This window comes from Temnothorax nylanderi, unplaced genomic scaffold, assembly GCF_030848795.1.
Source record: "Temnothorax nylanderi isolate EJ_2023f unplaced genomic scaffold, tnyl_v1.0 TNYL_tig0134_pilon, whole genome shotgun sequence".
Classification (NCBI taxonomy): Eukaryota; Metazoa; Arthropoda; class Insecta; order Hymenoptera; family Formicidae; genus Temnothorax; species Temnothorax nylanderi.
The window spans coordinates 84435-100193 of record NW_027249196.1 but is presented as its reverse complement, the minus strand read 5'-3'; the positions used below and the strand labels follow the sequence as shown (position 1 = coordinate 100193).

General features: G+C 39.4%; 1 protein-coding gene across 6 annotated transcripts in view; it reads right to left on the bottom strand.

Annotated features, from left to right (window-relative positions):
- Positions 1–15759, bottom strand: part of LOC139776976 (uncharacterized) — a 219396-nt gene that overhangs the window by 169621 nt on the left and 34016 nt on the right. For 2 of the 6 annotated variants that reach the window (XM_071714086.1, XM_071714088.1), the window contains 2 exons: positions 4586–5048; positions 3672–3980 (listed from right to left, as the gene is read on the bottom strand). In XM_071714086.1, the coding sequence (XP_071570187.1) occupies positions 3672–3804 (133 nt within the window). In that variant the 5' untranslated portion in view covers positions 3805–3980; positions 4586–5048. Of the gene's footprint in view, positions 1–3671; positions 4032–4585; positions 5049–15759 lie in introns of those variants that run through there. The other 4 variants (XM_071714089.1, XM_071714090.1, XM_071714087.1 and 1 more) reach the window with 4 other exon arrangements.

Genomic DNA, 15759 nt, shown 5'->3' with positions numbered 1-15759 from the left:
CTTTCCCATTCTCCGCAATAGACTCAAAAGGTAAAGAACAGTAGATGTTATATTGACGAATACAACAAATTTTTTTCGCGTTTTTTTTATTCAAATATTATGACGTAATGTGTCTATAACATCTGCGTTCAAAAATTTATCGCGAGAGAAAATGTTTTACGCGGAAAAAACTGGAAGAAGCTTCATTTCTTTCATCAAACGTTTACTACTGGTAACTTGTATAAACCTTGTACAGAGTCGTATGACAAATGACTTTCAGCCCCATTTATGTCGACTTAACGCGACGTGAGAGACTATCCATCTCCGATTTCTGCTATAGTAGTTAGTCTCCTCAGTATATCGCGCAATATTCACCGGAGGCGTCAACCGGGTTCCAACCTTTTCACGTCACGAAAGTTGGAAATTTCCACACCGAGAAACAGCAAGCGCTTGGTATTTGGGTGTTAATTAATCGACAACATTTTAAGACGGGCGTACTTGAGATACCGATTCGAGGATCGCTCTTCTCTCACGCCTTTCATATACCGTCTTCCCCACCCTCTTCTCTTTTGTATGCAATTCCTCCTTCTCATCCTCCTCATCTCCGCCTCCTTCATTGCTTCATAGTGGCGCGAGTTATTACAACGATTCTCCGTCTCTCTCGGGTACCCTTGTTACCCCGCCGTTAATTAGAGTACAGTCTGCTACCGACGACAAGCAACTGCAAAGGAGAGTCTTCAGCGGCGATCCTATATTCCACCACTTCGTTTCCCCTTCGCCTAAACTCACTCGAGGTTCTCTTCCGCCTGATCCACCATCACCGGAGCACGATGTTTGCGGCTTGAATTATTCCAGCGGATCTACACGCAGCCCTGGATCACTTTAAAGGATCCGCTTGTCTAGCCCAGTCGTTACCGCGACGACATCGCTTACGACGGAGTCAGGATCTAACTGAAGGGACCTTACTAAATGGACGGAGGACGCGTAACGATCTAGAAGATTGATGCGCTACAATGGCGCACGATAGTAGGTTTCTCAGTTCCTAGGATATGCTGCGCATTGCTATACTTCGGACTTTGAATAAGGCGACATTCCACTCGGCGGAATGTATATCACATTTGTGTTGTCGTTGCTTACATGCCGAGTATACTTCTGTAAGTTGCTTCTCCGGACTTGTGTTTGTTAACAGAAACTTGACACGATATAACGGATTATTTCTGAGTGGAAATACAGTAACCGAGTAATATCTCTATAGAGGAATTAAACACTACATTTGAAAGTTAAAATGTTAGAGCATTAGAGTATTCTCCGGTAGAGTATAACTCTAATTCTGAAATGTAATTTTTAATTTTTAGAGATATCACTCGGTCGTTATGTTTCCTATTACAAATGTTAGCGAGTAAATCTAGGAAAGGCAAGGAAGGCGCAACTTTGAGACTTGTTCATTAAGACAAACAAGGTAAGATACGTCCGAGTTGTAGAACGGTAGTGCTTAATTTCTCACGATGAAGTTCTAGCGATTAAGACTACGATCAGACTTCGCGGAAGTTGCGAACTCAAGGACGCTCACCTTCTCATATCAGCTTATATCAGCGGCCTGCAACGGTAACCTTAGACATAACTGGGGAAAATTGAGTTACTTCGGGCACGTTTCAGATTGATTTCTTGGTAGCGGGGCCCTATATCTTTCTACGGAGCGAAGCGTGATTGGTTTTCAATCCGTTCTACGTGGATCGAATGATCATTCGGTAAAACTCTACTTCGGCTAAACCCTCTTGCAATATCGTTCTCTGTGTGTGCGATAATTTGATCCTGCTATAGATACATTGTTACCGATTCCCAGATCTTCCGTATTTCCTCTCGGGAGTACGTAGAATAAAATACTGTCTATTGACAACCCAATATAGCCAAACGACCATTTTCATATTACATTTTATGATTTTGATCTTTAATATTATAATATTTGTAATAATATAATGTAAAATTCTTCAAATATTGTAATACAAAGATTATTTTGTTAGTAGATTTAAATAAATGCCGTATTTTGTATCCGATTATTTAGGAGAGCATGACATGCAATATCGTAATTCGATGCACTCGCATGATATCGCATTACATGTGTGAGTTCATGGTCCGTACAATCTACTTATCAACGCAATATCTGTACGATACAATTTCATTAATATACACAAAAGTTATGAGATCGTAAAGTGAAACTGTTATAAATGGTAATGGCTATTGATTTAAACTTTCGACGGTGATAATTAACAATAAAATATATTAAAATCGTCCAGTCTAATAAATTATGTGACGGACCGTTCCTGTAATTCGATTATTGCGACGTCCATCAGGCGGAGTGACGGCATTAACGGATAAATGTCCCAGGTTATAAAAATTTAATGTCCGTTGAGATCTGAATACTCGTGAGATTGCTTTTCTCTTAAGCGAGTATTTTATGCATTTATCATCATTCCCGGTTTGACGCTCCCCGTTACGCGGGCAATAGATTAAATTCTGAACTCATTTTTCCAGAGGAATATCATTAAAATAATTTGCGATTGCATTAATGAAACATATCCTCATGCGCGGCAACGTCTAATTTGTTTCAATATCATTATATCTGAATTAAAATATTCCCTTAAAGCTCTTTGAAGTTATATTAAGCAATATCGTATTAAGGATTTTAAAAATTATCTAATTATCTAATTATCCAATTTTTATTTTATTATCATCGAGCGCTTTTATAAAAGCTTTAAAAAGTCAATATTAGTTAATTAAAGTAGATATCATTATCTATTATTTCATATTATTTTAAAGAATTAACTATTGTAACTTTTAACATTTCATACCGTTAACATTATTTTAAAAAAAGCGTTTGAGAAATTCTACCCAATTTTAGATGATTTCGTTTCTCTTTGATATCTCTTTTGTCAATTGCCGTGCAGAAAGCTGATGTGTCATTAATTGTACTCGTTTGCGAACTTTCAGCCAGTCGTGGCTCGTTAATTGACACTATCAATCTTTCGTACAGGTTATCGTGAAGCACACTTTCGCGTTCGCCGTTCGTCGTTGGCGCTATAACCCTGATTGCCAAAGTTCGAGTCGTTAAAAAAGATTCGGAGAAATGCGAAAAAATAATGCTGCGCGATATTTCATCGTTTACTGCGCCACTTCTTTCCTTCCTTTTTCGCTTTCCCGTCAGACGAATGAAAATATGTCGCGTAAAAAAAGAGGAAACGCGTGTGCGCTCGTTTTGACATGTTTTTTCAGCTCGTAACGAAGAGACGCGCAGTGCGGTCCGAAGCATAATTTATCATAATGTATTATCATATGAAAATGAAGATTAGTGTACGTGACAACTGCAAATATCGCATGTTCCGCGAGCAAATCATGCGGAATGATTAATGACATTAATAAGTCACATGTACAAGGAATTAGTGACACATTATTACGTTTTGACTCTAACACATTTAACATTAACATTATATTTTATTATAATATTCATATTTTATCTTCGAATTATTTTATCATAACCCAAGCGCTTCCCCAAAAATATTTAAACACTTAATGCTCTACAAAAGTAGCTAAAAAATATTAACTCAATTTGATGATAAATACAATTTAACTTTTTTTCTATTTCGTTAACATCACTTTATTTGTACAAATAGTAAAAGAGTAACAATTGTACTCACTGTATCCTCCCACGTAGATCGGCGTCCATGTTACTTGAGTGTAGGCCAAGGGAGTCGCTGCAAATAACACGGCGCTGAACCATACCGCCCGACGTACCGCACTCATTTCACTAACGGCCTCGATAGTTGTCATTTTTCTCTCTCGTTTCAATCAGTTCTCCGCCTCGATATCATCTTCTCTGGCATGCCTCCGCTATTCCTCTCCGTTTTTGTTCGCTACGGCTCGTTTCTTCCGCACGTTCCTCTTTTTCCCTTCTTTTTTGTCGTCCGAGCGCGGGCGCACAACAATACGTCACAGCCGTTGAATATCTACGCAATCGAACGAAACTCTCGATATACCGTCGTTTTATCGCGTCGCGTCTAATAGCAGGTATTTTCATATCATTGCGATCGCCCGATGATAGCTCGAAGAAAATTATAAGAATACGCACCTCGCGTAATTTCTACACGCATAATATTTATACGCGATTCAATCAAAGAATTCTCAAAAGAGGAATTTCATTAAAGCAAGTCTGCGTATTGGTAGGAACGAAGGAGCGATATGCGAGTGGATTGTCCGAGGGATGAAGATTCAACAGCGATATTAATTTCGAGGATCCGAATAGAAAAGATATCAAGATGTGTCGGTGATTGAACAGAAAGAGTGAAGCGTATTTATTTACGTAGCGTATTTATTTGTTTGTGAGTAATTAATCTCTTGCGAATTCTGGGTCACGGTCGAGTGTACGACGCCGACGGTACCCGACATAATCGACTCGCGAGGCAGCGAAATTAATTAAGCGCGATCACGCGTCTCCGCTCTAATTGGTGCTCGACATATATGAGATTAACACGTATACCGCCGTTGGCGACAGATAAAGATATGGAAATTTAGAATCAAGGAACAGCAGCCCGCCGTTGTTTATCAGACGCACTTTTTCCACGTCATTGAGCGGAGGGGCTTTATGTCACGTAAAATTTTGCACTCTCGCTGCCCGTTATTCCTCTTCTCGGACAGAATCTTCATTTCTGCGCGAGCCTTGATTTATGCACCCTATACTTCACGTTCCTTCTTCTCGGAACGTATTACTCCGTTCCTTCGGGTATAACATGAAGACACAATCATCGCTTCTACCGACGGCGATCGCGAGAGTAACGGCCTTCTTCCCTACTCTCTCGCTCTTTTCTACCCTTTCTTTTTTTTTACGCTCGTAACATGTGCCAGACCGTTTCCACTATTTTCCGCCTTTTTTCTTCCCTTCGGCTCTCTCTGCCGGACTCCGGTTTTCCTCGCTCCCTGGCGGAATTAGACTCGTGTAGACCCTTACTCGTCTTCTTAAATCCTTCAATGACTTCGCCCACATCAAAAAGCTTTTTTCCGCCGATACGAAATCCCGTCTGCAACAAAATAGCAAAATATTTCATTAGAAGGGTTCCTTTGACGGATGATCATTAAGAGATGAAGCACGGAGAAGCTCAAAGAACTCTTGTGAAAAATTCCAAGACTAAGGGAGACTATTGAAACTTATTTTCTGCAGATTTGCACGACTGTCAAAGCGGCTTTTCTAAATTGAAGTATTTGCCGCTTGTTTGTAAAATTTTTCGCAGAATTTTTGTTCCAATAACAATAAAAAATAAAACAAAAATTTTACATACATAGAACATGAATGTGCAATAATATTATTTCGATTATTATTTACACATAAAAATCCGTTTTAAATTCATTGGTATATTATATACTAAAAAAATTATATGTATATTAGTAAATCATATATAAAATACATGTGTATTAATTAAAATATTAAGGAGATTATTAATTAAAATACATGCAGTATCGACTGTTCAGAATTGTGTTTTTTTTTTAAATAATGCGCTGCTTTAATCCAACTGCCTATTAATTTTTTTTACAAGTACAACAAGTACCATATTAATACAGAATTTGTAAAAGTAGACCGCAAAGAGAGATAAAGAGAGAGTAAGACAGAAAATGTACCTATGTCTATTTAAAAATTTTAAAAATTCTATCAAATAAAAAATCTCTCTTCTACTCATCTATTTTTATCAATTATTATCTAATTTACGTGAATATAAAACGTGAGATCATGAAAGACGTAATAATTATCTTACGCAGTTACTTTAATTTCTGTCACGTCTCCATCGAAATGAAATTCATATCGCGCCGAGCGAGAAGAGACCGCATAGTTTCTAGGACTCAGCTGCACTGGCATTTGCATTTTCATCTGCTTGGAAATGTCGTCGATGTCTCGTTAGCGTATCTCCATCGAGGCGACGAGCGATGCATAAGTCGGGGATCATGGTTCCCCACAATGTTTCACGAGGTCGCTGGCGAGGACTTGGAGGCCGAAGGGGATGACGACCCCATTACAGTGACGCCGGCAGGGAGCGGAGAGAGAGGGGAGGTCGACGATTCAGTCGTTCATAATGTGACAAGCCGAAGTTATCCCGTCGTTTTGCCGCTGTGAGTGTTATTCACTCATCGTTATCTATCGTCGCCGGTTTTACCACGAACTTGTCCAGCAGTTATGAAAGCCACTCGGCGTTCTGCAAGGACGACCTTTATACACTTGCTCATGTAGCGCATCGGTGGACGATCGGGTGCTTAGCCGCAGGGACTAGGTACCTGTTCTTTTCCCTCCCCCTCCCTCCTTCTACCCTTTACTATGCACTTATCGCTCGTCCGCCTTATTAGCTCGCGCTATCTTCTTAACTGTTCTTAACACTGCTTTAACCGAGATTCCTGAACACTTTCCTACACCGTAGCATTTTCCGGTCTACGATTACGTTCAAAGTAGAGAGCAACTTGCAACTTTCGCCGTCGTATCATTTCAGGATAAAGAAAGTAACTCCGTTAAGGACATTTCTCTCAAGTGTATAAACTCAACTCGCGTAAATAACAGCATTTTATGCTTTTCCTTTTTCTTCATCCAGCATTCATTCGGTTTGAACAAGATTCTTTTCTCTCCTTTCTGTCTCATGTCTCTTTTTACATCACGTACAAATGAAACAAGAGAAACACTGGACGATAAATAATTACCTTTTTTTTTTTTTTTTCAAATGAACAGAAGTGGTTGTATTCGAGAAATTTACGCAGTCTGACCAGATGCTGACTTTATCTACTGAGATATATTTTGTGATATAATTATAATGTTTATTGCGGCGTGACTTTTTTTATCATACTTCCAATTATTTTTTATGCTATAAGCTGTCATGAACACAAATAATATTTTTATTCGACTGTATTTTTAAGTATGTTTGGCTCAAATCGTGCTATTGTGATCTTTAGCTATTTCACACTGCCCATCTCGTTTTCAACAATCACTGTACCTCGTCTCTTGCATATGATCTTCCAATTATAATTCGCCACTTCCGTCAGATATCTCCATCATAACTGAGTCAAGTATTCCCTCTCCAGAATGACGTCCCTCCTTTTATTCTTCTTCTTTTTTAAGTAATCTCCATTGAAGCGATTGCCGTTGTGAATAGGTTCATTCAAAAGGTGTCGATGCAGTTAACTTAATTCAGGTGCTGATTGGGCGCATAGCCGGGGGAACAGTAATCGAAATAGAAGAAGAAACATGTAACTGGAGCTGGCATAAAGGAGCGAAAAAGAAAAAGCCGCAAGTGGCATGTAATTGTGCCATGCAATATTATAGCTAGTTCCGTTTGATAAAACCGACCAAACGGTAAAAGAGGGTTTCGATGGAAGGAGAATCAGCGGTTACCAGAATGTCAACGGCACAAAGGCCGGGTCAGCTCTGTCCCATCCCTTTCTTTCTCTTCCTCTCCCTTTCCACATCTCTCCCTGGTCTTACCATCTGCAATTTGCCTCCCGCTCGGAATGTTTTCTATCCGAATTGTCTCCGTTCTCAGTTATTACGCTTCACGTAAGTAGAAATAATGCTTCGATAGAGAGAGAGAGAGCGAGAGAGAGAGAGAGAGAGAGAGAGAGAGAGAGAGAGAGAGAGAGAGAGAGAGAGAGAGAGAGAGAGAGAGAGAGAGAGAGAGAGAGAGAGAGAGAGAGAGAGTGAGTTGTAATCGTGCATCTTTCGCACGTCGCTAAGACAAACAGTAAAATTTAATGTCCATGCCGAAACTAAATGGCCAAGTTGCCTCCATAGGGAAGATCAAATGTCCGAAGAGGCAAATAGGTACAGGTAAATAACATTTCTCGTTGCAAGGATAATTACTCGGGCCGCAGTTCGCACGAGTTCACGCCGTGTGTCTGGAGTTTACCTCGCTTCCTCCCCTTCCTTTCCTCACCCTTTGTCTAGCCCTGTTTCTTGATGCTCCGGCAACTCCTCGTTTAGCACCACCGCAAATTAGCCTGCAACCGCGTTTTCCGCGTCCATCTACAAGCACTGCAGCGCGCGCGCGCTGTTTTCGTTTCAAGGTGAAGCACATGTTCTTTAGCCGAGACTTAATTAAAGGAACGCTATCTCTTGTGGAGATACAGCCCGCACTGCCTATTTAATTTGATGTTCATTAAATGTTTATTTAATAAGGTGAAAAGAATTATGCAGGGTTCAATCATTCTCGACTTGAAAGGGTTGCCAAAGTATAAAGAATATATAACGGCTGTGAACTGTACGCTTCTCTCGCCAGGTATGCCTTTGCCCTTTGATATTACCAAAAACTTCCCGCCTTGCAAAAATTCGAATTAAATCAGAGGTGCGAAAAATAAAATAACTGTATATATTGTTATACGGGAGGAAAATGAATAGATATTAGTAATAATTTTTCATCCGCTATAATATCTTGCAACAAAACGCAATAACGTTGATGATAATTAATTCGCTAATCTCTGTTGTAAATGTGCACGGCTATTGAGTGCGCGACGAACCGTCATAATTATTAATCGAATTAGGCATCAATTAGACGGAATATCGATTAATTGCGCATCAGAATGTATCTTAGTCCATCCACAATCACGGCCGTCAATTGTCTGTGGCTTTAGATGATTGTGCGTTTCATAGTATAATTAATCATCTGACCATCCTGCCGATCAAACAACTCTAAGTAATGTTTCTTGCGGGGTACTAGCTGCAAATTCCAAACTAACGAGCGAAGTCATTCGTGCGTTGCACTAATGTAAGATTAACGCATATATAATGATACCGAGTAACAAAGTCATAAACTGTTGTATAAAATTTTATTCCAAGATATAGAAAATAAAGCTAAATAAACTATTTCACTTTTCATTCAAATTATTAAATCCGACATTATTATGTGCTCATAAATTTTCCACAATTACAGTTTAATAATTTACTCCAAATATGAAACTTTGTTTCCGCAGTAAAATAACTAACTAACAAAAATTAATTGTTGATAATTTATGTGCTGAGTATTGCATAAAAATTGTACGATGTTAATTTGTTCGTAAATATTTGTAAGCTTATCGAGGAAACATATTCCGCTAGTATTTGTTGAAATATGTAAAGTAGAAGCAGCTATGCTTGCGGCTTTGGTTGTGGTTTGCTGTTATAGTTGGAAGATATATTCTTGGATAAGACTGTATGATAAAGATATATGCATCGAGCATTAATATTCAGGTCAGACCGAGCGTGAATTCTGTAGCAAATGTCGCGCTATATTGTAGCTCCACAAGCGCTTCTCAGGATGTACTCAAGTTATACTCGCTGTTTCGCAGAAACACACATTAAACGCCGTTGATGCCTCCTATTTACGGTTGTAATCGCGTCGTATTCAAACATCAGTATTTGTTGGAACTGTTGTTATCGTCAGATCAATGCACACACTCCGTTCCAATTTAAAATTCTAAAAACCTCTTCCAAGAAACTTTTACAAGACAATATTTAAAATCGATCGTATTTTTAATTTAGTCATATTTATTATAAATATCTGTTTCATCATCATTAAAAATATCGGTCATTTATTGTCTTTTTCTTGAGTTTCTTGAGTTGCCTGATTATCTTTTTTCTCTCTGTTCCAGAGAACATACCATCGACTGCACAATTACCACGTCTCCATAATCAGTCAGGTTTCTCACAGTGGTCCCCATGTTTGCCAGCCGGAACGCGGTGCATTTAGTTTCTAATGGAGCTTAACGACTAAGGATAATGACATGTTCGTTCCGCAGCAGCGAGCAGCCTCCGTCCGAAACGTCGCAGCACTGCCTCGTGCTAGTCCAAGCACCAGGCAATATTTGTTTTTCACTCCAACAACTACGGCAAACGTAACGCCGCGTTGTTTGCCGGAGTGGAACTTCGAACTAGCTACCGAAAGGATAGAGAACGTCTCGTACGTGTTTACCGAAGCGATGTTTATTCGTGAGCGAGGTGTGTTATAATCGAATCTGTAAATTAAAATTTATTGAAAAAAAATGTTGTCAAAGTTTTAAATAATATAATATTATGCTTGATCAAACTATCGCAAGTATTGCGTAAGACACCTCAATGGGAGATATTTTTCATCGTAGAATCAAGATACATTTAAACTTTTTGAAACAACGCCATTACAAAGAAAAATACAGATTCCCTCTTAAAGATCCTTAGAAGTTCGCTATAGAAGAGATTTTTAACGCTGCTTTATGTTCCTCGCAGTTTCTTATTTTATGCAGATCTTTCTTTTCGGCACGCCAGTAAGACGTCCATATAATACGTTTCGGAGAGAAGTCTGGAGTATTGATAATTATTATCTCCGTCGCGAGATTGCGTTGCCAAGAAACGCGATGTTTTACGATGTCTTATACAACGAAAGTAAGGAAAGAAAAATATAAAGGCTGCCTCGAGTCGTGGCAATACAGAAGGAGAATGGTTATCCCGTGTTTCTTCTTTTGAAGGAACCAATCTTTTGAATTCAGATTCTGAACAGAGCTATAATGTAAGCGAATAAATAAAATAACATATTTCGTTGAACCCGTTTCTGCGTTGTCATTCTTTTGGCATTTTTTCCTCTTATCTCAATTGCTTTCCTATACCGACTGAAGTCGTTTGCTGTCATCCATGTAAAGATAATATGCATAATTTTTTATTCGTGACAATTTATTGCGCTCTCTGCATCTATCATCAATCATTTTATCTTTCTTACAGTATTAGTTGCATGACCGAATTTAAATAATTTACTAGTATACTTTAAACAAATATTTATAAAATAAAATGCATACATAAAATACGGTATTTCTTATGAATAATATCGTTTCTCTAACTATTCAGTATCAATATTTAACGCCCCATCAATTCCGACTATTAACTATTCAGTATCAATATTTAACGCCCCATCAATTCCGACTATTATATAAATCTCAGCTTTAATCGTACTTTGAGGATAATACTTTACAAATTTGCACAATGTAAATCTCAAGCCCAATAAAAAACGCTTTGTATTCCCGGATGAAGATATATTTCAACATTCGCTCTTGAGTTTTGCTCTCGGGTGCTTGATCGTGGATCTGTGCTTTTTCCCGCGGTGTAAGCGCCGGGTATTGTTCCCCGAGCGTGCATGACAAAGTTGCGGCATGCGTTCTCTCGATGAGTACGCGTTGAAATCTACAAATGCACACATATCTATGGCTCGTAACCGGGGCCCCATCCCCCTTCCCTCTGCCCCCGGGCCCTCACGCTCCACTTTCCACACGTAGCCCCCCCCCCCTTCGCCCCGTTTTCGCGCGTATCCGTATCCGGGAAAAATATAGTTTCGGCCGCGTGCAAGTGCTTGGAGATGCGCCACCAAGATATACGATACCGACGCGATTTATCATCGTGACAATTTCGAACGGAGCACCCGTTTCGCAGCCACCGTTTTCCGCTCTACCCCCCTTTGACCCCTCGGCATCCACTCGTTGTGCACGCGGCAGCTTTCGCCATCGCATCACATCGCACTCCTCCCCCCCCCCCTGAACACGCCATCTCGTTCGAGAACTGCGGCAAAAGTTGCTTATATGATTAATCGAGCCTTTCCTGCCGGCTGCTGTTTGTGTGTATATACGTGGAAACTCTTGCCGAAGGATTAAACTTCGTTTCCTTCGTGCCGCGGCAGATGCACGAAAGCGATCACTCGTATGCGGTCTGGTACAGACACATATCGATAACAGCGCAGTTTCGCGAGATATGTAATAATGAAGCCTGATCTAAATCATTCAGTGCAGACAGCTATTGATCAGCTCAAGTCCGGAAGAGATCTATCTGAACGAGACAAGGTGAATAATGACTGTTGGCCAAGGAGAAACACAATACATCATGCAAAATCCGATTTTAATCAAGGAAGATTTTATCGCGGTAAAAAGACAGTTATATATAAATTTCATAATTACTAATTGCAATATACGATCAAATTATTACAAATATGTTTTAAATGAATTATACATCGAATATATAAGTTTGTTTTATCGACATTAAATTAATATCGATATTAAATTACAAATTGAGTACATAAATGTAATCATTAATATCTAAAGTCATTATTACAGTAATAAAAAATTAAAAAATTATGTTAAATTAAATTTAAAGTGCAATGAATAGTGTACATCTCTTTTGCAAGATAGCTTTACAATCTGTATTAATAGCACGAATAGAGGAAAAAGTTATATATCAATACGAGACTGGAGGATATTCGCTGTTTTTAATAAACGTCGCTTCGTTGCGCACATACCGTATATCTCAGTATCGGTTGCATCATATAGGATTAATATACACGAGCCTCATCTTTCTCGTTGCGAGTAATTTATCAATTTAATTAAAGACGACCATGCGCTATAAATACTCAGAGAAAGAGCGGATTTCTATCGGTATAACGGAAGCCGCCTATCCACTGTACCAAACGCGCTTTATAAAAAATATCTGGCCGGTCGCGAAAATAGGCGTAAATCTCCGCCGCGAATTTCGCATTCGTTTTCCTTTTGCTCATGGCAGTATGAAGCACTAGCAGATCATTACCCCACCTTTTGTTCCGCCGCGTATATCAAATAAATGGGCAAGGATCGCGGGCGCGAAAGACTGGTGGCACAATGCGCCCGGTATCTACTATATTTTAGCCACTCCACTATCCGGGCGTAACGTAGACGCTATATATATATACGCGATGGTCGCGGAATTTCAACTGTCGTAAACCTTTTTCATAGCTAGCCGCGGCTTTGCACGCGATTTCAACCGCGTACATTTCTTCGTACATTTCAATGTTTCAATGAACCATAAGCGTATTCGCATCCACGGTCTTGTTTGGCGAATACGGGTCACTGTTTGCGGATAATCTAGCATCCAGATCTACAAATTTGCGCGATTTTTCTCAAAATATAAAAGATAATTGCCGCGATTAGATAGAACGTGATTCACGACGTAAACTTCGAGAGCAATCGTTTTTAAGTGCTGATAGCGCGCGAGTGACATTACATATCTCTTAAAATCCGACAGGGTGAAGTTTATAGTCCTAGCGCGACGCCGAGGTATAACACAATCGTGTCGCAGCGCCGGCCGAAGTTCCCGGGATCAAAGTAATCCCGTTCCGGTCAAAGTTTTTTCTAATTGGCCAACGAGTTAGCCACCCGGCTAAGAACCGAGGAGGTCATGGAACGCTGCGGCGACGGCTTAGGCGAAAGAACGAACGAGCGTTTTCCACGAGTTTCCCGCGACGCTTTGTCGTCCGAGGAGCTCGTGGAATCTTCCAATTCGACTAAGAAACTCGAACGCCTCTGCAGCCAGTTTAATCGAATTCCACTGCGGTGCCAAGGACTTCGGGTCCTTGCTTCCGATCTATATCCCGTTCGTGATCCATACACGTGCACCTACACGCGTTGGTGTGTACGTACGCGCGGTGTGACAACCCGGAAAAAGGATCGGATTCTCCTCCATTTGTTATCAGATCGGTAACTTCGCTCGTCGCAAAAACGATAACGGCCCCCGGATAAAAATCCCTTTCCGAAATTTCTCGAGGGACAACCCTTCGGTAAATACCTTCGTACTGTTTTTCGTTAAAGCAATCGATATCAGTGTAGAGAAGCTGTCTCGCGTCCTAAGTACCTTAGTCATTAAAGTATTTGGAGTATCACTCGACAAGGAACCATTATAAACTTTTAGTCAGGATAAATAATAAGTAATTACATGGAAGTTATAAGCATTATTCTACTTTATAAAATGATAAATTATATATAATTATATACATATATAAAAGCAAAATGTGCATGCATAATGCGTAATGATGTCATTATTTTGGCTAAAATAAAATTATTACGAAATAGTTTCTCACAGATAGCTATTCGAGAGCAAAAATAAAGAGAAGAAAATTGCATTATGTCGATACACTATGAGATAAACATTTTGACGTTCGAACGAATGTATGTCCGAGTATAGAATATATTTCGAAGGAAAATATTACGTGCAGTCAGGTCTCTGGTGCGGCGATCGTTATATCGATTGGCGAAAGAAAACGTACTAGTTGTACGGCGAGTTTCGTTAAAGTGCATCCATTTAGTTACGAAAGATTCAGTTTGAAAGTTGTAACGGGCGGCGGTAAATGTGTGCGTTAACTTTTGATGATCCTTCGGAAATAAATGAACGCGCGTTCAGTTATGCGAGTAGGATGAAGAAACCAAACGGTCTTCCGCTTAAGAAGAATATTCTTTCGCCAAGTAAACTAAAGCAACGCGGAATCACTGACTCTCTAATTTCCGACATAACTTGCTTTTGTTTTGACTCCACCAAACGATGACTCGCAGTCCATCTTTAACCAGGTCTGCATTAACTATGTCTTCAATGTCTTCATTTTGATTTCTATTCAAGTAGTTGAAAATGTAGTTCTCTTTATGCAGTTTCTTCAATCCCGAATTCATCTTTAGAGAACAAAACGTATTCGATTCAACGTAAGAAACGAGAAATCTCTCTCCTGCGGTGAGATTTATGTCCCTATATACGCGTTCTTTGAAATTTGAAGACTTGCCAAGAATGTATATTCTGCGAGTGGAATATTCTCTCGATATATCCTACATCATGTCATCGCAGAAATTTATCACGTAATAAAATTAAAAGCGCACTGAAATCTTTGTGTGAAACATACAAAAGATAATATACGTTTTAACAGAAAATTTTGACTGTAAATTTTTCCATAAATTCTTGCGCTATTCGTTAGAAGACCCGTTACGCAACATCGTGATTTATATGCCAGCAGGGTCGATACATCCATTTCGATCAATCGTAAATTACAGCTTATAATGTTAACGGGAAATTTTTTCCCCACTCGACTAATGACTTTATTAATCACAATTTTCGAGACGGTGTTCTTCTTCGTTAAGGATCTTCGTTAAGGATCGCGCTGTGAAAGTTATCGCGTTTACCTTTGAAAACATTGTTACTCGCGACCAATTACCAAGTTTCATGGAAGTGATTGTTATAATTCACATTTATCATTACTATTTATACTCGTCAAAAGTTTTTACGTCAGAAATAGGTGCAACTGCATAAAGGATACTAATTAATTATAGAAAACTCGTCTCTCAACGCGATCGTTAATTATTTTCCGCGGCGTCTCGTGCCGGCAAAGGATGGTAGTGTTGTTTTTTCTCGCTCTTTTCTTACCTTTCCATTCGCGCCATTTCCATTCCAGTGCACCAGGACTAATCTACTTATACGGCATGTAGCCAGACCGCATGCACGTATTCCTCTCTGTTCTTTCAGTCGTCCCTTTCAGGGACAGGATGACTCTGGCGAGTACTAACGCTAATAATATTAAACTCCTGCGTACATTCGGAAGTGAACGCTGTCAAGCTGATCACTCGCGTCTGACCCTCCTCAGTTGGCTTTTTCATAGACTTGGTTTAAGCGAGATTCGGCACCCGTGAGTGGAAAATATTCTTACAAATGGTAAATCAATACAGATTCTACTTTCGCTATTAATGTCACAAGCCATTATTTCCCTGTGTGTTTCTGATTAATATCTGTTTTACGTGGCTATTTAAAAGGTAACATTTAAAGACATTAGAATCATTAATCGAAATCGTCATATTTAAAATTACATGTTTTAAATACGAGAAGAATTAGTTTTCACGAGATTCAGAAAATTATTATCCGTGCTTGATCGGAGTCTGCTTTTACGCGTGTGAGTTATATACCATGCAAATGTGGTCGTACACTCTCACGTTCAT